The 24697-nt window shown below is 30.5% G+C and overlaps 8 protein-coding genes across 8 annotated transcripts; 2 read left to right on the top strand and 6 right to left on the bottom strand.

The window, feature by feature from the left end:
* Window positions 1–246: 246 nt before the first annotated feature.
* ADY4 (Ady4p) lies at window positions 247–1809 on the bottom strand (the record flags this gene model as incomplete). The annotated part of the gene is made up of 1 exon (XM_046080915.1): window positions 247–1809. The coding sequence occupies one exon, from the start codon at window positions 1807–1809 to the stop codon at window positions 247–249; it is 1563 nt and encodes a 520-aa protein (XP_045936014.1).
* A 691-nt stretch (window positions 1810–2500) lies between these two features.
* Window positions 2501–6862, top strand: RAD9 (chromatin-binding protein RAD9; the record flags this gene model as incomplete). The annotated part of the gene is made up of 1 exon (XM_046080916.1): window positions 2501–6862. One exon carries the CDS (start codon window positions 2501–2503, stop codon window positions 6860–6862), a length of 4362 nt encoding a protein of 1453 aa, XP_045936013.1.
* A 246-nt stretch (window positions 6863–7108) lies between these two features.
* ADR1 (DNA-binding transcription factor ADR1) lies at window positions 7109–10816 on the bottom strand (the record flags this gene model as incomplete). Its single annotated transcript, XM_046080917.1, has 1 exon — window positions 7109–10816. The coding sequence occupies one exon, from the start codon at window positions 10814–10816 to the stop codon at window positions 7109–7111; it is 3708 nt and encodes a 1235-aa protein (XP_045936012.1).
* A 2097-nt stretch (window positions 10817–12913) lies between these two features.
* On the top strand, window positions 12914–14641 carry SCDLUD_001896 (uncharacterized protein; the record flags this gene model as incomplete). The annotated part of the gene is made up of 1 exon (XM_046080918.1): window positions 12914–14641. The coding sequence occupies one exon, from the start codon at window positions 12914–12916 to the stop codon at window positions 14639–14641; it is 1728 nt and encodes a 575-aa protein (XP_045936011.1).
* Window positions 14642–14824: 183 nt separating this feature from the next.
* Window positions 14825–15892, bottom strand: AHA1 (Aha1p; the record flags this gene model as incomplete). Its single annotated transcript, XM_046080919.1, has 1 exon — window positions 14825–15892. The coding sequence occupies one exon, from the start codon at window positions 15890–15892 to the stop codon at window positions 14825–14827; it is 1068 nt and encodes a 355-aa protein (XP_045936010.1).
* A 485-nt stretch (window positions 15893–16377) lies between these two features.
* On the bottom strand, window positions 16378–19890 carry UPC2 (Upc2p; the record flags this gene model as incomplete). The annotated part of the gene is made up of 1 exon (XM_046080920.1): window positions 16378–19890. One exon carries the CDS (start codon window positions 19888–19890, stop codon window positions 16378–16380), a length of 3513 nt encoding a protein of 1170 aa, XP_045936009.1.
* Window positions 19891–21122: 1232 nt separating this feature from the next.
* On the bottom strand, window positions 21123–22811 carry TCP1 (chaperonin-containing T-complex alpha subunit TCP1; the record flags this gene model as incomplete). Its single annotated transcript, XM_046080921.1, has 1 exon — window positions 21123–22811. The coding sequence occupies one exon, from the start codon at window positions 22809–22811 to the stop codon at window positions 21123–21125; it is 1689 nt and encodes a 562-aa protein (XP_045936008.1).
* Window positions 22812–23799: 988 nt separating this feature from the next.
* CDC42 (Rho family GTPase CDC42) lies at window positions 23800–24375 on the bottom strand (the record flags this gene model as incomplete). Its single annotated transcript, XM_046080922.1, has 1 exon — window positions 23800–24375. The coding sequence occupies one exon, from the start codon at window positions 24373–24375 to the stop codon at window positions 23800–23802; it is 576 nt and encodes a 191-aa protein (XP_045936007.1).
* Window positions 24376–24697: the final 322 nt, after the last annotated feature.

Genomic DNA, 24697 nt, shown 5'->3' with positions numbered 1-24697 from the left:
CCTAATATTTACTATGACAAAAAAAAGAAAAAAAAAAAAAAAGTGGATAATTGTAAAGCTTTATAGATTATTTATATTTTTAATGTAGACAATAGTAGTAGTAAAGTCAAATAAAAAAAAATATGTTTTAACAATTTTATTATTAAGATTTAAAATGAAAATATAAATAATATTAGTTTTTTTTTTTTTTTTTTTTTTTTTTTTTAAAAAAACAAACAAACCATTACTTTGGCTCTCTATTTAAACTTAATCATATACAATTTGTTTTAATTCTTCTGTTAAAAGACCATTTGATTCTATATACCCATCAATCCATAATTTCACCCATTCTTTTCCTATGCACCATAACTTACTTGAATCCATATCATTATTATTTAAATGTATCTTTTGTTTGACTTTTAATTTACATAAATGTAAAAAGATCCGAAACTCTTGTTTATTATAAGGAACAGGAGTATTATTCACTTTGCTATTTGTTTCATTTAACTGGTTATTACCAGCTTCAATTTTCTTCAATGCTTTTTCTTGTCTCTCTTCTTCACTTTCATCTTCTTCTACCATTATAACCTCTTTATCATGTGTATCAACAATTACTTGAGGACATTGAACATCTTTTTCATCATTTACATTGTTTTTACATGAATCCCAAACAGCAATTAATTTTTGTAACAATTGTAAGCAGTATCTTTCTGTTGAAGTATATAAATTGGTAAGACTAACATTCTTGGTACTATCCGTTTTAAGTTTTTTAAAAAAATGCTCTCTTAATTTAAAGAAAATGTAAATAAATTTTAGGTGAACTTGACCATAAAATATTAAACCTATCAAAATTTTATCAAAACACCGAATTAAAGTAATATCTCCCTTTAATTTAAAATTAGATGCTAAAATAAAATTTCTAATCATATATTCCATAAATTTTCTGGTAGGAAGCAATCCAAACATTATTACATCTGAAGTCTTACTATTTTCATTTAATTTTGGATTTGAACTTGAGTTTTCTAAATCCACAATAGTGCTATTCAACATGGCCATAGTTTCAAAAGTATCCCCTAATATCTCAAAAAATTTGCTTAACATAAATATATCCAATGCATTACAAACTACTGGATCGATATTGGGATCAGTGCACTCCATAATATGATATAAAACGTTTTCAACCAAATCTGCCCTATTATAATACATGCCTTTAGAATCTTTGAATTTTTTTAAAGATGAAGATTTATTAAACATAAAATCAAAACTAATAATTTCCGCAATGTATAAAGTACTTATTCTTTCATATTTTAGGCTTTCTTTGATACCCCCAGCACTTGAATATTTCCGAACTATGTTGAGAAATTGAATAACCCATTTAAAACCTTGAAATGCTTGTATATAATCCAGATTATAATATAATATAAAGGTTTCGATAACTTTGAATTGTAAAATCATTTTCAACTTTTTATTTAGGGATTTTTTTTCATAAATTTTCTTTTTCATCAAACTTCTGACTAAAAATGAGGGCTCTAATGTCAAATCTAATTCAGGATAATTATACAAAACATGTTTCATTGATGTCATTATTAGTTTTTGGTTTCTTTTAACACCTAATATTTTTTCATAATTAGATTTGGGTATCATTAACATAACCGAATTGAACAAATTGGACCAAATGGGATGTGACTCATTATTGAGTGCGGATTTGGTGCTGTTTTTAGTAACAGGTTGTTCAAAAATAGACGCAAAAGGTTTAATATTTTCTTCAAATAGTTGAGTTAAAATAGCATAAGAAAAAGAAGCAGCGGAAGAAGAGGTGTGTGTAGCCATAGATATTTCCTTCCCTTTTCCTGCAGTAAAAAAAAAAAAAAAAAATCCAAAAGTTCAACACAGTATGAGATAAAAAGGGCTAGGGAATTGGAATATGCAGTGAAAATGGTAATAGAATATTAATCAATTCACATGTAAAAAAATATATATGAGCCAGTTTGAATATTATATTTATAAAGCAAAAGATTAATTTTTTATTTTTCCTTTATCGGAATAACTTGTTTTAAGATATAAGTAATGTTCTGATAACTTTAAAACCTAAAAATTCCTTTATTTTTTTTTATTTTTTTTTAAATAAACAAAAAAAAAGGAAGAACCACAAAAAAAAAGGACGACCGAATCAGACCAAATTAATAAAACTTGAACGGTATTACAAAATTCTTTTGTACTCCGCATTTTTTTTTTTTTTTTTCCATTTTCATTTTTTAACGGCAGCAAATAAACCATAAATGTCCGAATACGTCAAATAGCGCATTTCCGAAAATGGACTCTACAAAATGTTCTATCAATTATTTTATTCTATATTATTTCATTTTTGAAGCCGGTTGTTGGTTAGTGTAGTAATTTATAACAACACATCTATGAGAATAAATGATAAATTGCAGAATAAAGTTTTAAACACAGTCCCTATATAGATAATGATACATATATATATATATATATATATATTTAAAGGAACGGTAATACTCTAATGCAAAACAATTTATCAAGAACACCATCAAAAAATATAGATCGTTTGGAATTATTTTTTCAACACAATCCCGATTCTTTTGATAATGACCAAAGTTACACCAAGAGAGGTCTAAACTTAAATATTATTAAAAATCCATTTGAGGATACACCGCCGCCATTAAGTGTCAATAATAACAGTCCGCGAGTTCTTAAAGAAGAAGAAGAAGAAGAAGAAGAAGAACAGATTCAAAATGGTACTGAACCAAAAAACAATAATAACCATAATATGAATGAGACAATTTTAATAAAAAACAAAGTTTTTAATGAACTTAGGTTACGAAATCAAGAGTTGCCAGTATTGGAGGAAAATACGAATGAGAACAATGCTACCTTGCTTAATGAAAAACTCATAGTTCAGAATCAAACAAGTACAACTGCAAATGACAATATGAATCAAATTTTTGAAAATACAAACACAAATGCCACAAATATTAATTTTGGGACAAAAAGAGAGAGCAAGCCTAAAACACAAGCTTCAATTGTCGCAAATGAACGTCAACAATCTAGGGAAATACAGTTAATACTGAATCCTTCAAAAGGAGAGAAAGAATCTCAAACACAGATAATTGGTTCTGAACGTATTATAAATACTACGATAACGAGTATTAGTAAAAACATTATAGTACCGGATAGTAGTAATATTAATATTGAAAGTGGAAAAGACTCAGAAAATATAACCAGAGCTATAAGTAAAAATGCTGATGAAACGACACAGGGGACACCATTCATTGAGAAAATAATTTATGGCAATCCAACCAATAAAACGCGTGCCACTAAGAGCTATGAGAAGATTTGCAATGGTACTCTTGTAAATTTTGAAGATAATAGACCCAATATTGTTGTGTCTCCTTCCCCAAGTGACATCCAAAATTTGACACCACGTGAAAACTTGCTAAGTTTGACTCAAAAAATAAAACAAGTGTCAAAAAATGAGAAAGAATCAAAGACGTTTGATAGTTTTGTAAGTACAAATATGTCAACTCGTGAAATGGCAGGTATAACCGGAATTACTGGATCTAACAATGGTAATACTAGTAATCAGGAAAATATTTCTGATTTTCGAGGTACCAGAATACTGGATACCACGGGTGAAGATGCTTCCTCAACGTGGATATATAATAGTGCTAAAAACAAAAACATAAATTCAGCAGTTAATAACCACCAGGATGTTTTACATAACCTCGTATTGCCTTTGGCAGGAGTTGCAAAAGATGAAGAAGAAAGTGTTTCGAAAGTTATACTTGTTTCCCCGGGAGATGATATTTTGGGAAAAACTCAAGTACTTGCTACTCAAATTTATTATGAGGGGCATAATGAAAATAACATTACAAACGGTAATGGTTCTATACTGGAAGATATCCAACAAGAAATAAATCGGGAGGATGTGTGTTGGGAACAAGAAAAGAGGGAACGGCAAAAACAAGAACAAATTGTAGTACATAAGGTAGATTCTGAAAAAGATCATTTTATTTCATCCCTACCCCCAATAAAGAATATCAATAAAAAAAATGACAATTCAGTTAGAAAACTATATAAGAGAATGAAGGATAATAGTGAGGAAAATAAAAGTCATATTGATGATACATTAGAAGACAGTGGATTCCATAGTAAGGATTCCAAGGAAGGAATGCAAAAAAATGAAGAAGCAGAAGAAGAAGAAGAAGAAGAAGAAGAAGAAGAAGAAGAAGAAAAGGAAAAAGAAAAAGAAATGGAAAAAGGTGAAGATGATGTTAGTGAAATTAATTTTTTCAATCTTAAAACTCGTCAAAATGCTTTGGTCACTGGCCAAACTTTGAAACATCAAGAAGAGATGTTTGTATCTTCGCCAAAAAAAAAAAGTAGACAGATAACCACACATAATGATTTAAATATAATAAACTCGATGCCACTATCAATATCTAAAAATATAGAAGTGTTTTCCTTGGAAGCACAAGACGTTGTAAAAAATAACGATCGCGAACACTTTGATATTATTAATCCTAACTACAATTATATTCATAATAATCATAATAATACTACAAATAGCGACATAAAATTAGGATATGTAAAAAAAAAGACAATGGTATCACAAGAAAGTGATGAACTACTTTTAGTTGACGCAAAAAGATTAGGCAAGAGAAAAAAAAAATTAAATCAAGAAAAGATATTTGGAAACGAGGATGATGAAGGGGAAGAAAACCATGGAATGGTGAGTGAAGAGATAGAAATTGAAAACAATATTGAGAAACAACGCCCTTTAAACTTTAGTATTGATGGTGGCAGAAATGTAAGTGTATCCTCCATACCTAATATTACTAACATTAGTATGACTGACAATTCGGCTATGACTTACCTTTTAGCCTTGAATGACATAGATTCTATTAATGAAGACTGGACGTTAACTTTTAAGGATATACATTTCCCCAATTCAGTTTGGTGTTTTTATAATTCTAATTACCATTATTATCCTGGCCATGTCTTAAATATCGGAAAGATTAAATCCAGAATTAAATTTGAAAGTGACATTTGTGAAATCGGCAATAATGATTTATATTTTTTAGACATTAGAATTGGTGATCATGTGCATTTGGCACATTGTTCATATGTTGTTGTTGGCCTGAAATGCAAGTACCCAAGAGATAAAGATTTAATTAGATGTATCAGAGGTTATGATACAGTTTTTTTGGAAAATGCAAAGAACAAGAAACATGAAAAGGATAGTGGTAATAGAAAAAATGGAGGCAATAATAATTTCCATACTAGTATCACTGGCGTTAATAATCAGAATTTAGAAGTACTTTTATCTTCGGTAACAATGAGCTTGGATGATTGGATTAGCCGTGCCAAAATAGGTTGTTCCTTTAAATCCTATTATAATATAGACACATCACCATCTAAGCATCAAATAATGCTGAGTAAGTTTATGGCTTTAAAAGAAAATAATCAAAGAGATTCTTATAATATGAATTTTAAGCATGAAGCATTTGATATGCCGTGTAATAATGACACTTATCAAGAGACAGAAGATGCTATTGATGAGGATTTTGTATCCACTACTAATGTTGTTAATACTAATGATCATAATATCCTACCAAAGAAAAAATATATTAAAAATGTTAAGAATATAAATAAAGTGACTACCAGGAAAAGGCGACTAAATAATCATGGGGTTCCTTCCAATTGCCTTTTACCATCGCCGTCTAAAGAAAATTCAGTTGAAAGAAAATTAAGAAAAATTGCCAATAGCAGTAATAACGGATCAAATTCTAATAATGATTCCGTTAAACGACCCCAAAAAATTTTGGTTAATACTGAAAAGACTAGTGATGGTAGTATTTTATCCTCAGCCGTTAAACCAGTTGATTTAACAAAAAACATATTTGATAAATATCTCTTCATAATTAGTGGATTAGAAGTAAAACTACGGGATGATTTAAAAAGTCTGATATTTGAATTTGGTGGAATTGTTTTGGACAAAGAATTTTCTCAATTAGTAAATATATCAAAGAAAAACAACAAATTGCAATATGCAGATGATGATACTTGTATTAGTTCTTCATTTAATCATTTTTCCTTTAATTGGACCGAAATTTATAAGTCAATAGTTAAAAATAATTTTCCAAAGAAAGAAGAGAGCCAATTTAAATTTGTTGCGTTAATAACGGATAAATATAGTAGAAATAGGAAATATATCGAGACATTGGCTCTAGGATGGCCAATATTACATTATAATTTCATATATGATTGTATTCAAAATTTTTCTTATGATACAAATAGTAGTAATGCTATTATTACTACTAATGTCACTGCTTCCGCTGTTACCAATGAAAAACAAAAAGAAATGCTACGAGAATACCATTTAAAAAGCATATACAATTATTTATTGCCTAGTGGCGAAAGCAATAGACTTTATGGGAATGTTAAATCTTATAATATAAATAAATACTACGAAAATATTATTTTGAATAAAAAATACGATCAACTTTTTAATTGTAATGCCATAGATTTATCGGATTATATTGCGATTATATATGGAAAATCTGATGTTACTGAGTTGATAAAGTTTTTCTTTGCCATTTTTAAATCCCGATTGGTACTCCATGTTGATGAAAAGTATGATCTTTTACAAAAGACTATAGATTTTGTTTTTGAAAATGGCAGAGAAAATGATACCATCACAAAATTCACAAAAATTTTAATATTTTATGCCGATAAGGATGCCAGGATCAGTGCTGGAAGCCCTGATGATTTACAAGTTAACGATACACATGGTTTAGAAATTAAGATTATTGATCAAGAATGGTTAGTTCAATCGATTATTTTTGGTAAGTTGTTAATATGACGATACAAATGCTTCCCCTCCCGTCTCCCCATCATTCGGTTTAAGAAAATATGACACAATTAATACTTATACAAATATAAACATGAGTAGAAACACATATAATTATAAATAAACCGAAAATTCTAACACAAAAATTCTTCTCTTTTATAAAGTAGAATAAAATTAAATAAAATTAAATAAAATTAAATAAAATTAAATAAATAAATGAAAAAAAAAAAAAGAAAAAATAAATAAATAAAAGAAATATCAATTTCTTAATTTTTGAGAGTTTTCTAAAATTTCAAAATCTTCACAAAAGGTATGAATTAAATAACAATTAGAATGATTATCAAGACAATACTGAAAAAACAATCTAGCCACTCTAATATATTTTTCAGATAAGTGGTATCTACTACGGAATCCTTGCAATTCAGCTCCTCTGTTATCACCGGTAAGCATGGAGGGGGCCTCGTTAGAAGCAGAGGCTTCATTATTTTTATTAAAATTAAAGACATTAGGCTGAGAAAAATTCGATAATTCCAAAAAATGACTGTCATTAAACGAATAAACTAGAATATTATTAATATTTTTTTCCAAAACATTAACTTTTATGGGCGCAACTTCCGTCAACTCTATGTTTTGTTGCTCCTCCGCCCCCAAATTAATCTTAGTAGGGCGTCCTATGAATTCTTGAAACTGAGCGGGATAATAACGGCTCAAAATTGGAATTAAAGCCTTCTCACACAACACACTTAAATCCTTAAAGATACAAACCAATTTAAAATTTGGGGTTTCCTCAAAGTTCATTAAAAATTGTATAATTGTTAAGAAATCATAGAAATAACCTTGTAAGTTGAACAATGAAAAATTCCTTCTATCTAATGGAGATAAATGGGGCGAGGAATTCGATGATGATGAGACTAGCATTGAATCCGGGTAGTCATCGAATGATGGACAGAAAACTTGATTGATATTCTTGATGGAAAAGTTTAAAGCACTAAGAAAATCCGAAATAACGTCACCGTGATCCAACAACACATTATAATTCAAATAAAAGTCCTGGAAAAGGTTGCCTATCTCATCGTTTTTCCAAATATACTTGCCAAATCCAGGCTCTATGGTATTGTAGAATTTCACCGACATAAACGAGTTTCTCCATTTTAGACCGTCGTTAAATAAAATTGGATTGGCATCGCTGGATAAGTTTAATTGTAAAGTTTTAATATCAAGCTTGGTTAAAAAAAATGGAGTATAGGTTGGATGTAATTTATCATTGAGAAAATCACATAATAGTAACGTAGGAATTAGACTTTCCGGTATTGGGCTTGATTTTCCCACCACTAAATCCTGATAGAAGGTGTTGAAAATTGGTTTTTCATTGGTAAATTGAGCCAAATGCTTAATATTTGAATTGATATTAGCTGAATTCCAACAAATTTCGGGATCTGGGATAGGAACATTATTTATATCAGCAATGGTTAAGAAAGTGGTTGGCACATCGAAATTGTAAAAAACTTTTAAAAAGGAACATATTTCAAATAGGAAAAATGTGTTTCTAATTGCAGATTCCATTAAAATGTAATTAGCAGAATTTTTTGTACTATTGTGTTTTAATCTCCAGTTAGACCTAAGTATAGAACATACTGCAGCAGTTTGCTTGAGTACAATGTTGTTATTAGCAGTACCTTTAGGACTTTTTGAGGTTAAACTAGTATTGAATAAGCCAAGCAATATATTCAAAGATAAAGCCTGCACTAACCATAGATTCTTCCGCTTAAGTTTGCCACTATTACGATTAGAGTTATTAACTTTAACCCTTTTTTTAGTCTCCAAATAAACATGTAACACCCTCCTGGAAATTTCGTATAAGTTTTTTGTAGTGTTTCCAGATGACTTTTTATTGTAAAAGGAGCCAAATGTAGCTGCAAATAATGGCAAACATGTTATGTTGGAAAACGCCAAATCTATATCATCCTCATAATAATTGTGCTCTCCTTCTTCATAATCGTGACAATATTCAATAAACTGATCCAAAGTACTGTGAAAAATACTTTGGTGAATAAACGGATAATGGGGAATAAAATGTTTTATAAAGTAGGACAAATGCAAGTTTAAGTCATAGCTTGAAGGTATTTCCAAATCATAACGATATTCGCCATGCTGATTAATTTCTTTATTATGATTGTTTTTGGTTAAATTGGCATAGTAATTTAGAGCTTGATTAACCATATCTCTAAATCTTTCGTTAAAAAATTGGATCATAATTGGCACCTGAACGTTAGTATTAGTATTGCTATCGTCTATTCCACACAAGTTTGGATTTGTAAGCGTGTTTATGGCATTTATTTTATTGAAATTTTCCCCTAAATCATAAAAATTGTATCCTATCGAGTCAAAGGATGAGGTTGAAGAGGTAAATTGGTCGTTTTTATTCCTCTTTTCGTCATTGTTATTTTTATGATCCAATATGCTTTCATTGCTAGTGCTATTATTTATTTCACTTGAAATAGTACTTGGTAAAATAAAATTTCCGAATATCAATTCGTCACTAAGAGAAGGGGATGTCAACAATGGAACACTGCTGATAGCATTATTTGCAGCAACTGTGGTGGACGTTGATTGTAAATTGTTACTACTATCACTGCTGCTGATGTCACTTGGAGGAATAAAAATATGATTAGTATTTCTTGTGTTTAATTCTGCTGCAGAATATAAGTTTTCCTTAATAAGATTCATGGAACCCAAATCGGGCTTATTATCATTATTATTATTATTATTCCTTTTATTTTTTCTGTTTATTTTGTTCCCAATATCCTTAGTGCAAATCCTGCTATCAACATTATTATTATTATTATTATTATTATTATTATCATCTTCAGTTTTATTATTAATATCATTATTGTTATTACCAAATAAACTTTTAACCTCCAATTTATTGGTTAAAGGATCTATATTCCATGTTTTATTGTTGGTGTTAGTATTATAATTGGTATCGATAGTACCACTATCACCACTGCCAGAAGCAATATTATTAGCATCTCTACTACTTAATTTGTTGTTATTAACTTCAACAAACCAATTCTTTTTTTCAGAGAATCCGAAAAATTCTAAACCTGTGTCATATTTTTTATTCAAATTAATAGTTCCCATCTTTTTAGTATTATTTATGCCATGCGTGGGAATAGAAACGGCAGCAGTGCTTCCAGAATTGTTGGCATTATCATAGGGCCCAATATCCGCTAAATTTTCCAAACTTAAAAACATATTCAGTGTATTATCAGCAGTAACCAAATCTATCGGTAATAATTGTGGTGTACTAAATTTTACCGTACTTATTATGTCACTTGTACTATTACTATTACTATTTTCCCTTTTGGTGGTATTATTTGTGGTAAAAGTAGAATTCCAAGTATCACCCGAATCTTGATTCTCTGGAATAGCCGTTTGAAATTGCTGTAATTTTCTTTTCCTTCCAGTATAATTATCGGCAGTTTGGGCAGAAAAAGAAGCTCTCCTCTTATATTTTTTGGTAGTAACAGTGGTGTTATCAATGCCCATGGAGGCCTTGCCCTTTCTCAATTTTATTCTTTTATTTTCAGCAGTTAAAAATACGGCATCACCAATATCACCAGCATGTAATTTATGCGCATGTCTAACTAATAAATCCCTTCTAGTAAAACATTTATTGCATAATCCGCAAATATAGGGTTTTTCTTTGGTATGGCATCTTTCATGTCTACTTAGATGTTCCTGTCTAGCAAAAGCCTTTGAGCAAACGGAACAAACAAACAATCTCGGTTTTCCACTTGGTGTTGTACCATTTAATTTTAAATTATTCGGCAAAATGGATGAAGTTTGATTAATTTTGGCTCTCATGTTGTTGTTATTTGTAGTATTGGACGTACTGTTGGAACATGTGTTTGAGACAGCAGCCACCGAGCCAGTATTAATCTCTTTATTCATCCTAGCAAACATAAGAACCTTAAATGAGGGTTTTGTGTGATTATTGTTTCTATTTTTAGTTGGTGTGATTATGTTCTTTTTTATTTTTTATTTTTTTATACTTTTGTCCTTTTCGTCAATATGCTTTTTTTGTTTTTTGTTTTTTGTTTTTTTGTCTTTTTCTATTTCTATTTCTATTTCTATATCCTTCTGTCTTCATATATATATATGTATATATATATATATATATGTTTTTAATAAACTTTTTTTTTTTTTTCTTTTTTTTTTTTTATTTATATATATATATATATATATGTTTGTTTATTATAATGGTAAGTTGTAAAGGAATAGTTTTAAGTGGATAAAATAACACTTGTACAAAGACTAGAAAGTAAAAATAAAAACGATATAATAATAAATAGTAAAGGATATTTATATATAAATAAAACAATTCTATTTTTGTTTTCTTTCAGTATTGCCATCAGTAATAATACATATATTAATATATATATAAGCGTGTGCCTTCATTGAATTAACAATTTCTAACCAAAAAAATGAAACTTGGGCGGCAAAGAATTAATTTTTTATTTTTCATATCGCCGCTTCAAAGCTTTTTTTTTAACAAGTAAAAAATAAAATATTTGAGGGGTGACATCAAATGACCCTCTTTCTTTTAGTTATGTCGGTTTAATTAAAATAATGATTTTTTATTTATATTTATATTTTTTTGTAAACATTAAACTATAACTCCGATTTTTTTCTCCCCCTTGTTATAAGAATAAATACATTTCGGTAGCCATTCAATATAATATTCCAGCCCAGTTTTTTTTTTCTTTTTCTTTTTCTTTTTTTCCTTTTTTCTTTCCAAAAAAAGCGTTTCGGCTTGAAGTAGGCATTTGAAAAAACTTCGGACAAAATCTAATTTTGATCTGAGAATTAGCAATTCATACAACCAGCTCTCATTAATGTATATAAATACTGTATACTCTCTCCTAAAATACACTAATCAACAAACAACTTAAAAATATTGTTCTATCCCAATCATTGATAAACAAATAAAGCCTGCTTTTCACCACTTATGTTGTACCTTCTCTGCTATTTCTTGTCTAGTTAGTTTTATTTTGATATTAACTTGGAAATAACCCCATATATATAGTAACTCTGGCGATTGCATTTTTTTTTGTCTCTCTAATAGATAATCAAGTTTAATAGCAGAATTATAATTCTCTTTTTATAAAAAAAAAGAAAAAAAAAAAAGATTTTACATTATTCTTGCTATTGAAGCTTAATTCTTCTTTGAAGTATTGTTGTAAGCATGTAGCATTTGTAACAAAATGTATTTTACTTGCCAGATTTTATTTATTTGAAAACGTGAACGTGATATTTACTTTGTTTTACGTCATAGATACCAATATATGTGTCATATTTTCCAACACCGTGGACATTGACCCAAAATTCAGGACTTATATTTTGCTATACAGTGGCAAATATTTCTATTTATATTTTAATTAAACAGGGGGGAAAGGTGCGGGGGGACTATGGGAAAGTGGGAAAGTGGGAAGGTGGGGGGGACGGGGGACGGGGAGAAGACACAGAAGGAAATGAAAGCGGTGTAGCGAGACGCACAATTTGATCTCCTTTCCATTTCCCCCCCCCACCCATCACATATGTGCATGTACGTGTGCGTCATTTTCTGAAATATTCTTTGTCCTTCCTTCCCCCCCTTAAAGTCAAAAAATCAAAAAAAAAAAACAAAAAAAAGTTGATATATATTTTGTATTGCTTTGTAAATAGAATAAACAATCCGCTGTTGACAGTATCAATTTGTATATAAATAAATAAACCCGTAATTAATAATCACTACAAAAGCAAGATGTATTAATCTCTCATTTAATTAGTTTAATTAATTATTGTAGATATATTTATAAAATCACGCTTAATGCTTATCCCTTTCTCGTTTTACTTTAACTTTTTCTTTTCCTTTTTTAAATATTATATATATATATATATATATAAATGAAAATATTATAAATATAATTAAATATAATTCTTAAAAGAAAAGGAGGGGGAAATAAAAATAAAAATAATAATAAAAACAAATAAAAAAAAAAATCAAAAAAAAATTCAAAAATGACCGTTAATAAATTTGATTCACGTCCAACCAGTCCGTCTGCTACTTCTGTAGATACCAAACTCCAATCTAACGTCGATGACAGTTTAAATAAAGGGTTTACTGAAAAACCGGTTGTAGTTCAAGACTTAACAGAATTAAGTGACTTTGAAGAAGACGATGAAGATGAAGATGAAGACGATGAAGATGAAGATGAAGACGACGATTTGCAGCTGAATAATAAAAGTCACAAAAGTAAAGGTGTAAAATTTGCTAAAGATGATGAAGAAGACGAGCAGAGTGTTACTGTTGATAATACAGCTAATAGTAAACCTAACAGATCTAAATCTTTTTTAAACAATGATGGTATAGATGAATTGAAGCCAATTACTAGAAAGCATAGAGTTTCGTCTATAAGTTTAACTGATCAATTGAGTAATTCTTTGATTAAACCGCTAACATCAACTACAACCAATACTAATAGCATGATATCCCATGAGCGTGTTGCATCTTATGCTTTTGCATTTGATATAGATGGTGTTTTGATTAGGGGTAAAGAAACCATTCCTGAAGCTAGAAAGGCTTTGAAAATGCTAAATGGTGAAAATAAATATAATATTAAAGTTCCTTATATTTTTATTACCAATGGCGGTGGTAGAAGTGAAAAGGCAAGATGTAAGGATTTAAGCTCAAGATTGGGTATTTCTATCAGTGAAGACCAAGTTATCCAGGGCCATACGCCGATGAAAGATTTAGTACCTGTTTATAAAAATGTTCTTGTTGTTGGTGGTGTTTTGGATAGTTGTAGAAAAGTTGCCTTGAATTATGGTTTTGAAAATGTTTATATTCCACTAGATATTATGAAATGGAACCCTTGTGTTACTCCATATTACATTTTAAGCGATGAAGAACGTAAAATTGCTTATGACAATGTTGATTTTAGTAAAATCCATATAGATGCAATTCTAGTCTTTGCCGATTCTAGAAATTGGGCTGCTGACCAACAAATCATTTTAGAATTATTATTAAGCAAAAATGGTGTAATGGGTACCATTAGCGATACTTTTGATGAGGGGCCCGCATTGTATTTTGCTCATTCTGATTTTGTTTGGGCTACTGATTATGGTTTAAGTAGATATGGTATGGGTGCTTTGCAAGTTTCTATTGCTGCCCTATATCAAGAGCATTCTGGTAAAGAACTAAACGTTACCAGATTTGGTAAGCCTCAAAGAGGTACTTTTAGATTTGCTGAGAAAGTTTTAACCAAATGGCGGAGAAATACTTTGGAATCTGAATTTGATAAATTGAAACTCACTAGTACCGAACAGCCACCTTTGAAAGAGGATGAGGGGGAAGAGGAAGTAGAGGAGGAAATCACAAATGAGACAGATTCATTAGATGATGACGAAGATGACGAGGGTATTGTTTTGGACTCTGCTAAGGAATTGACTCTAGATTTACCGCCTGCTTCAACCGTCTACTTTGTTGGAGACACTCCAGAATCTGATATTAGATTCGCTAATTCACATGATAGTTCATGGTACTCTATTTTGGTTAAAACAGGTGTTTATCAAGATGGCTCAATACCAAAGTATAAGCCAAAGAAAATTTGCGAAAACGTTTTGGAAGCCGTGACCTTTGCTATAGAAAGGGAGCACGCTAAGGAGTTGGAAGAATGGAAAGATAACAATAGTAGTAGGAGTAGTAGTAACTCTACAACTAATACAAATAAGCATTTTACAAGTTAAAGGGAGCGGGAAAAGTAAATCAAAAGAAAAGAAAAAACGTAAATAAATAAATAAATAAATAAGAGATATGTATATGCAGAAAAGAAAAAAATCAAAAAAAAATATAGGCATTTTTAATTAAAGTATGTTTTTAAAAAGTAATCATGAAGTTAATTTTCCTTTTTTTTTTTTTTTTTTTTTTTTTTACAAGACACTGCCAAAACCAAATGTTAATTTGATACTTTTTACATACAATTCTTCAAAATTGCTACGACAAGTGTCTTCTTCGCCAATTGGGACCTTTTCCCAATTAACTTTAATTTTGGTCTCACTATATTCAGGGGACTCGTGAAATTCCAAATTCATTAGACTATAATAATCAGGTTTCCAATCTTTTAACCTCCACTTAAAAGTCAATTTTTCGTTTTCTTGAGAATTAACCAATTCACATGCAATATTCCCACCAAATAAAGTGAAGGAATCACCCTTTTTAATCACAGGAGATGATTGATTTTCAACGCAAACAAGTTCTGATTTAGTCCAGGCACCAATTCTATCTTTAATTGTAAAGGTCTTGTATAATTCCTCTGCTGGCGCATTAAAAGTTGGTTCCAAATAAACAGTAGTTGAGTTGTATTTGGGAACATTTGCGTTATTTCCTCCATCTTTAGCACCACTTGCAGAGTTTTTCAATATTTTATTCTCTGTAATAACTATGCCACCACCACTACCACCTTTATTAGTGGTGGAAACGCTATTAAAACTTTCAACCTGGTTTTGCTTGGTGAATTGTGATTCAACTTGTTCTTCAGGAACTTGGATATCACCACCTTGTTGAATTAGTAGGTCTCCACCAAAGTTAGAGAAAACCTCTCTCAACTGTGGTATTATTTTACTTCTGATCAATGGCTTAACAAAATCGCTCAATTTTGGAGTTTCTTTATAAATAGAAATTTCAAATTGATAATCATCAAAATCAGAATCAAAGGCCACTTCAGGAACCGTGATACTACCCTGGTAAGTTTCGTTATCATCATTTAACAATTTACCACAAAATTCTAAAGAAATCTTCAAATCAAATAAAGAAATAACTTTTCCCTTCCTTTGGTTAACTTCACAATCACCTTCAATACTTAACACTTTGGTGATTTCGACTTTACTATGAGCATCTTCAGCCTTAATCCCAACTAACTTTTGAGTCATATACTCATTTGCCCAGTAAATACAATTTTTACCGACCCAATGCCAATTATTAGGATTATGAACAACCATATTTTTTTATTTTTTTATTTTTTTTTTTTTATTTTATTTTTTATTCTTTATTTATTTTGAAACTCTGTTTAAAGATAACTTACTGCTTACAAATTACTTTAAATTGTAGTATAAAAGAACCAAATCATCCATTATTTATATAATGAGTTAACCAGTCGCATATTTTAAAAGATTCCTCCCTCTTGATCTAAATAATTTTCTATTTTTTTTTTCATCTTTTTTTTCATCTTTTTTATTATTATTATTTTAGAAGTAGCAGAAAAAAATAATAATAAACCTTGTTATAGAATTTTCTAGAAAGTAAATTAAAAAAAAATTCAACTTTTAGCTTTTTGTACGAAAGAAAAAAAAGAAAAATCTATAAAAACAGAAAACTCTTCGTTCCAATAATATTTATATGATTTAGAGACCAAATAGACATATAATCGATCTTACTTATTTACCAATTTATACGCATTTATTTATTGTGGACACTCACTGTATCATCATAACGTCCAATTTAGATTAGGTTGGTAGTTATCTAAATTAGTAGTTGTCATAGAGGGCAATCCACCTCCCAAAAAATCTAACATCATATGCATACCACCCCCACCAGAATATTCATCAACATCGACTGGTAAAACATCAGTTATACCTTCTAAAAACCAAACTTTATCTTTTAAGTCGCTAACAAACCCTCTTAACATTTTATAATAGCTTCGCATAATCTTCATCGCCCCCAAGTCTCCTGTCATCAATAGCGCTAGGAAAGTTTTATCCAACAATGCAGGAAATGCAAACACTCTTAAGATAAACCCGTTTTTATTTTTATCTTTGTTCAATTTATCCAAATATGCTAACGTAATTAAATAAGGGGAATCTATTTCAACAGGATATAAATCTGCAATACTATCATCAAAACACACCAAATCCGTGATGGTGTCATTTTCTTGACTTAGAATATTACCTAAATAACTCAAGTCCACGTTAATTAAATTGTAAAATCTTGATTGTTCGCTCAATGGCCATACTGCAGTTAAAATCGTCGCAGCACCTTTAACATGGAAAATCCAAGCAGATGCAGACAAATTGGGCACCAAACTTTTCATATTAAATTTATTACCAACATTACTGCTATTCAGAGTTCCAAGTCCATTGTTAAGAATGGATGCAAAATTCGAGCTTAAAGAATTGCTAACATTTTTATCGGTATTGGTATTGCCCTCATTATTATTAATACCAATAGGGTCACCATTGTTGGTAGCAGTAACAGTGTCGGTAATGGCATCCAAAGAAGAAGCAATATTATTACTTCTATTTCCTTGAGAACCTATTCCACCGTTGTTATCGTGAAATTTGGCGTCATTTAGTCTGCGTTGCTGTTCTTGCTCTTCCTCTTCTCCCTCCTCTTCCTCTTCTCCCTCTTCTTCTTCTTCTTCTTCTTCGTTTTCTGTTAACGAAGATGCTGCATTAGCTAAAGAATCCATAATCAAGACCAATGCACTAGCAACTAGGGCATCAGTATTATCATCAGTGATTTCTAATACGGCTTCTCTCAACAATTTTAAAGCTTCTAATCTATGTGATGCAACATACCTTTCTAAACCTATTTCGGTTCTAGATAAATGGGTAGCACTAAACGACAGCAGTGCATGCATTAGAAACGGATAATCAAACGCTAACTCTGGTATTTCAGTACTCCATATTTTCTCTTCAGAAATACCAGCTTCAATAATCGTAGGCCATACTTTGGTACAATAATGGTGGAATAACTTTAAGTCAATTAAATTTAAACTGCTTTTATTCTCTAATAACTTTGTAACTAATGGTTTCTGGTACGGTGCATTTTGATTGAAGGTTTCAGTGGTAACATTGTCGCTATTGCTTCCATTACGATTACTCATCACATCTTCTTGAACGTTCCCAGTATTATTAGAAGTGTTACTACCACTTCTATTATCATTATTAGACGCTAAAGGCGGTGCTCTTGGAGCCTTGTTCTTATCTCTCTGTGCAACATCCGCCATTGTAGCTAAAACCTCAGCAGCTTCATCTTTGGCTCCTTTTTTTGTATCGGCGGTACTACCTACAATATTTTTACCAGTATTCGGTGACTTAAGACCTAGTAGTTCATGGAAGTCATATGTCACGCCACCAATACCAGCTGTTGGAAACATCCCAGGAGTGGTAGGAAAAATAGGAGTGTTGTATGCAGAATTATTGGTTAGCAAATTATTATTAGTAATAGTATTGTTGGCAGTTGCTATGTTGCTATTTGATTTTTTATTGTTATTACTTGTAGCAGCAGCAGCAGCAGCAGCAGCAGCAGCATTAGCAGCAGCATTAGCAGCAATAGCAGTGGTGGCTAAAATCGGGTTTGTATTTACGACATTGTTAATACTAGCAGGCGCGGTATTTGTATTCGTGGCAGAAATCGTGTTATGCAATGCACTGTTACCAGTATTGCCGCCGTTAGAAAAATGTGAAACTGTAGGTGTTACATTTACTGGTGACAAAACATTGGATATTGATTTAATTGGATTTTTTGTTTCTAAATTCAATGATTTATTCGTCATAGATGGGGTATGTTGTTGTTGTTGTTGTTGTTGTTGTTGTAAATTTAATAACCCATTCAATTTGGAATTCCCCAATGAAAATAGCGTGCCTATACTATTAGTCAGGTTCATATTAATACTGGACAGTTTTGGACTATTCATCAGGGAACTTAATGGGTATTCAGCAAACTTTTCAGAATTAGTTAAAGTCATAAGCTGTGGCAATAATTGAGGTTGTTGTTGTATTTGATGCTGCAACTGCTGCAACTGTTGCAAATTTATTGAGGTTTGAGGCACCAGGGGTGGTAATAACAAGCTGTCTAAAACTGAATTTCCATTGGTATTAGCCGGAGTTCCCGGGGGCAAAGAAGACTCTATTATATGTTTGGAATTACTTTTCCTAAAAGCATTTACTCTATCTTGCTCCTTTTGACTGTTATTTCTATTATTAGTAGTCGTACTCTGTCTCCCCGGTTCTTTATATTCGTTGGTGTACTGTTCTGTCGCTACTTTTGTACCTGGTTTCATTGCACTAATAGTATTATAATCTTGACCTAAATCTAATGGATTATCAACTACTACTTTAGTTCCATCTGCTTTACTTATAACATATTTCACCACTGTCTCTACTTTAATATTGCTATTACTACGACTATTATTTCTACTATTTCTCGGTGCTGTTTTGGAACTACTACTATTTTTGGTGACACTTTTTCTTTTAGAAGTTATATTTCCCATGTTGTTATTGATTTCTTTGTTATTCATAATAATGTTAGCATCGGTACTAATATTAATAGCCGTTTGGTCATTATCATTTTCATTTTTCTCATTATTAGCAGTAGTGGTGTTATTATCGTTATTGTTACTAGTACTTCTACTACTATTGTTAGTGTTATTGTTACTGTTACTACTACTCCTACTACTACTATTATTATTATTATTATTATTATTATTATTGTTATTATCATCATTGTTATTATTCACATTAGTGTTGGAGTCATCAGAATTTTTATTAATCTTATTCATAATATTCAAAATTTCTGACTTTTTTCTTCTTTTTCTTGGTTGAATTGGTGAATAAACACAATCTAATTTCATATGGATACATTTTGCACAACAAGGCTTGCCCTCATCACACTTAACTCTTCTTTTTTTACAATTATCACATCCATTCTTGGACTTTTTATGAAATTTCCTTTTCCCAGTTGATGTTTTACTAACTTTTTTACCATCAATTTCTATAAGTTCGATAATTTTTTCTCTTTTCTTTATTTGCTGCTGTTCTGAAAAGTTATTATCTTCATCTTCTTCATATTCGTTATCATTATTCTCAATGTTTTCCTGAAGGGAATTACCTATATGATGTAAAGAAGGAGTTGCCTGAAAATTTGGGGATGTCGAGGAGGATAAGACTGAGGAATGCTGTACCATAGTACTTAGATCCTTTTCTGGATTTTCTTGCATAATTATATTTGAATTCATGGTTTAAAAGGAAGAAAATAAATAAATTTGCAAAATTGCAAAAAAAAAAAAGAAAAAAAACGTCTTATTTATATAACAGTAGTAAACACAATAAAAATTGCGCAATAGCAGTTTTAAAAAGAAAATAATCAGGTTCAAATAATTAATATCCTTCTTATTTTATTTTAATTTTTTTTTTTTCCAAAAATGAAACTAAACTTTTTTGTTGAGAAAAAAAAAGAGTAAAGGGAAAAAAAAGAAGGAAAAAAAAAAAATTAAAATAAAATAAAATAAAATAAAATAAAATAAAATAAAAGTTAAAAGTGAAAAGAAAACTTTTAATTTTCTAAAAACAATTCAATGAATTTATCCTTAAGTCCCTTGTTTATTGTCAATTTCTTTTTTCTTTTTTTTTTCTTTTTTTTTTTTTCTTCCTTTTTTCTTTTCTTTTCTTTTCTATTTCATTTTCATTTTGTTTTCTGCTCTTTGGCTGTACAAAAATAAATCCTCTATGCGACACTGATATTTAAAATATTACTTGTGTGAATTGTATACATGTAAAGACATAAGATAAAATGAGCCAAAATGCTAGGTGAAAGAATGTTAAATTAGTTTAGTATCTTTGTTCGTATCTATCCTAGGCATAAACGAATGATCTGCCTGATGTAATAGGGATGTATTAGCTTCGTTTGTTATTTCCCTTTATTTTTTTTTATAAACGAAAAAAACCAACAAACGATTTGTGAAAGAAAAAAAAAAAAAAAAAACAAAATGGCAATAAACCCTCATTCATTGACTTAGTAATTATATAAACGACACCCCAAAAACTTTTTTAATTCATAAACGACCATTTTTTTGAAAGAAAATAAAAAAGAATACCGCCATTTCACTCACACAAAAGGAGAATGTTAATTTATCAGCCAGTAAAGTACAAAATAACTTTACTTTCAATTCGCAATTCAAAGCGTTATAGACATACATATACACAAATACATATATATATATATATATAATAGCTTAACTTACTGGCATTCTGCTGGATGAATGTTTATTTTTTTTTTTCTTTTTTTAATCTTTAAACCCTTTTAAATTCATACAACTGATTTGATGTTCTTAGCATTACAAAAGACAAAGGCAAAAGAGCTAGGCTAACAATAAAATAAGTATACATAATCTAACTCTATTTATTCATATACAGCTTGAGACCAACATAAAAACAATAATATATATATATATTAATGATGACCATGCGGATCTTCTTTTGGGGGTTCAGGGTCAACATTAATAATAGTATCGATTCTCAATATTGCTACGCAAGCTTCTAAGGCGGATTTTAACGATTTCACTTTACTCATAGTGGGTTCTAAAACACCTGCTTGGATTTCATCTACGATCTTACCTTTTACTAAGTCCAACCCGTAATTCTTATATCTTCTCCTTTTAACATCCTCTAACTGCGCCTTTTGACTGGCAGCATGATAGGATCTCAATTTGGCAATTAAATCACTGGAATCCTTAGCGGCATTAACGGCCAATGTCTTGGGAATAACTAACAAACTCGCAGCAAATTCAGCAATAGCCAATTGTTCTCTAGATCCGACACTAGTGGCAAAATTGTCCAAATATATATTCAAAGCAGTTTCCACACAACCACCACCCGGTACGACATTGCCACTTTCTAAAGTTCTTTTAACGACGCATAGAGAATCATGTAAAGAACGTTCCATTTCATCCAATGAATAATCATTTGGACCCCTCAATATAATAGATGAAGAAGAGTGTTTAGATGTGCCTTTAATTAAAATACATTCATCTTCACTGAATCTGGTTTGGACAACTTCTTGGCATGAACCTAAATAACTAGATTCAAAAACCTCATCACCTTCCAAATTACTCATCGAAGAAACGAGAGTAGCGCCAGTAGCTTTAGCAATTCTTCTCAAATCCTCCTTTTTACAACGTCTAACGGCCATAATTTTAGCCTCTACAAATTCTTTTAGGCACAAATCATCGATTCCCTTTGTGGTTAATACAACATTTGCACCTGCGTTTATAATTCTCTTAACACGCTCAATGACAATATCACTTTCCCTCTTACGGATCAACTCCAATTGTTCTGGATCATCAATGTTTATTTGGACACCCATAGCCATCCTAGCTTTTTGAAGATTTATATCTAAGCAAGCAATTTTAACAGTACTTCCAGCGTTGGAAATCCTTTTAGGCATAGCTTGGGATGCAACCGTACAATTCAATGCATAACCATTCACTAAAACTGATTCTACGGACGATTTTCCGTGCGCTTTTAGAATATTAACAGCTTTGACTGGATACTTGACTTCGTTTTTAGAATTAGTGGTCTTAACAGCATACAAGGCATCAACGACCATATTACTGAAAAACTCGGAATCACTACCAATAATCTTAGAAGACATACTAGTCTTGGCAATATTAACCATGGTTTCTTTACTTAGATTGTCAACGCTAACATTCAAAACTTCATTAACGTATCTGATAGCTTCTCTTAACGCAACCCTGTAACCAGTAATAATAGTTGTAGGATGGATTTTATTTTTTACTAATTCATTAGCTCTTTTTAATAATTCACTAGCAATAATAACTACACTTGTGGTACCATCTCCTACCTCACGGTCTTGTTGCTGGGCCAATTCAACCAAAATTTTACCAGCCGGATGCTGAACATCTAAAAGTGATAATATAGTGGCACCATCGTTAGTAACTGTGAAATCACCAATGTCATCGACTAGCATTTTATCTAAACCAACTGGACCTAATGAAGACTTGACGACATTTGCAACAGCCAATGCGGCTAAGACATTTTGGTTACGAACATCATCACCTGAGATTTTTTCTCCGCCCAAAAATAAGGTATCTGAACGGTGATTGTTAAACACTTGAGTCATTATAATATCCTTTCTTATTTGGCCTTTAAATGTATATTCTGTCTTTATCCTGGAATTTTTAGAAATTCTGAACCTAATAGCATGTGGTAGCAAAATAATGATATATGTAAAGTCGCCACTCTGTAACAATAATAGCGGTGATAATTAAAATCAAAAAGCGAACGAAGGAATGGAAACCAAACAAAAAAAAAAAAAAAAAAAAAAAAAAAAGGAAAAAGGAAAAAGAAAAAAAGAAAAAGAAAAAGAAAAAGAAAAAGAAAAAAGAAAAAGAAAAAAGAAAAAAAAAAAATACAACACTTTAATGCTATGGTTTTACCCGGCTATAACATTTTAGTCAAAATATAAACTTGAGCTGTATTATAATAATAGTTTTATTATCAGCAATACAAGCAGTGCCATAAGTAAAATAAAATATGGCCATAAGATCTCTGTATACAACTTTTAGCTGCTTTTTCTTTTCTGTAGTTTTAAATATTACAACTTTAAGATATAAAAGAGCTTATATTTGAAAGTGTTTGATGCTCATATTTGGTATATGGACACTAAGGAAGTTTCTATTTTCCTTGTCATACTGATCGGTAAACGCCTAAGTGTGTAACATATAAATATATACCAATAGATAAGGATATTATTGTGAATAATAAGAAATAAAAAAAAAGTTACACAGTGAAATAAGTGGCATGAGCAGTTGGACGAAGGGTGTTATCTAACTGTCACTATGTGGGTCAGTTATATGGGAAAAAACTTCAATTAAACGTTATAAATAAATAGCACTAGCAGTAGCAGTAATAATATCGGAGCAGTAAATTAAAATAAAATATTAAAAAAATAAATATATAAAAATATGGAAGAAAAAAAAAAAGAAAAAAGAAAAAGAAAAAGAAAAAGAAAAAGAAAAAGAAAAACTATTAGAAATAAGGGATAGGGGGGGAATTGTTGAGAATGTCTCTTTAGTTTTTAATTTTTGGTCTTTTTGGTTTTAGTCTCTTTACAAAATGGTACACTTCTTACTCTTTTTGATGGTGGGTGGCTCTAAAGCTGCTACAATGGCTTCGTCAAAAACATTTTTTAATCCACGTTGAGTTAAAGCGGAACACTCCACATATTTAACAGCTTTTAATTCTCTGGCTAATCTCTCACCTTGTTCTCTAGTAATGGGGCGAAGTCTTTGTCTCTGTAATCTTTCAATAATGACTTTGTCATCTCTTAAATCCACTTGGGTACCAACAATCAAACATGGAACACCAGGGCAATGGTGGTGTACCTCTGGGAACCATTTTTCTTTAACATTTTCAAAGGATGGTGGAGATATAACACTGAAACAAACTAAAAAAACATCAGTGGAAGGATAAGATAATGGTCTCAATCTATCATAATCTTCTTGTCCAGCGGTATCAAATAAACCTAAAGTATATGGTTCGTCACCAATCATAACTGTAACAGCATAATTATCGAACACAGTTGGAACGTAATCAGCCGGGAACTGATTTGTTGTGTACGAAATCAATAGACATGTTTTACCAACGGCACCATCGCCAACAACTACACATTTTAAGGTTTGCATTTTTGTTCTACGTCAGCCTTGTATGTTTTGTGTTTCTGATTGTTCAATTTTTCTCGTAGAAAAAAGAAAAAGTTTATGGAATAAGTCTATAACACTTTGCGTTATGTGATGAATACAGGTGCGTGTGATTATACTTGTGTAGAGAGTTACTGATTAATCACATATATATCAAAAAAAAAAAAAAAAAAAAAAAAATAAATAAATAAATAAAAAAAGAAAGAGAAAAAAAAAAAAAAAAAAAAAAAGCAAATCTAAATCGTTTTTCTTTTTTTTTTTTTAATTTGGAGAAGGGAGGGGTGAAAAGTGGTGAAGCAAGAATGGA

This window comes from Saccharomycodes ludwigii, chromosome II, assembly GCF_020623625.1.
Source record: "Saccharomycodes ludwigii strain NBRC 1722 chromosome II, whole genome shotgun sequence".
Classification (NCBI taxonomy): domain Eukaryota; kingdom Fungi; phylum Ascomycota; class Saccharomycetes; order Saccharomycodales; family Saccharomycodaceae; genus Saccharomycodes; species Saccharomycodes ludwigii.
The sequence above is the reverse complement of the archived record's forward strand: the minus strand, read 5'-3'. Positions and strand labels throughout refer to the sequence as shown.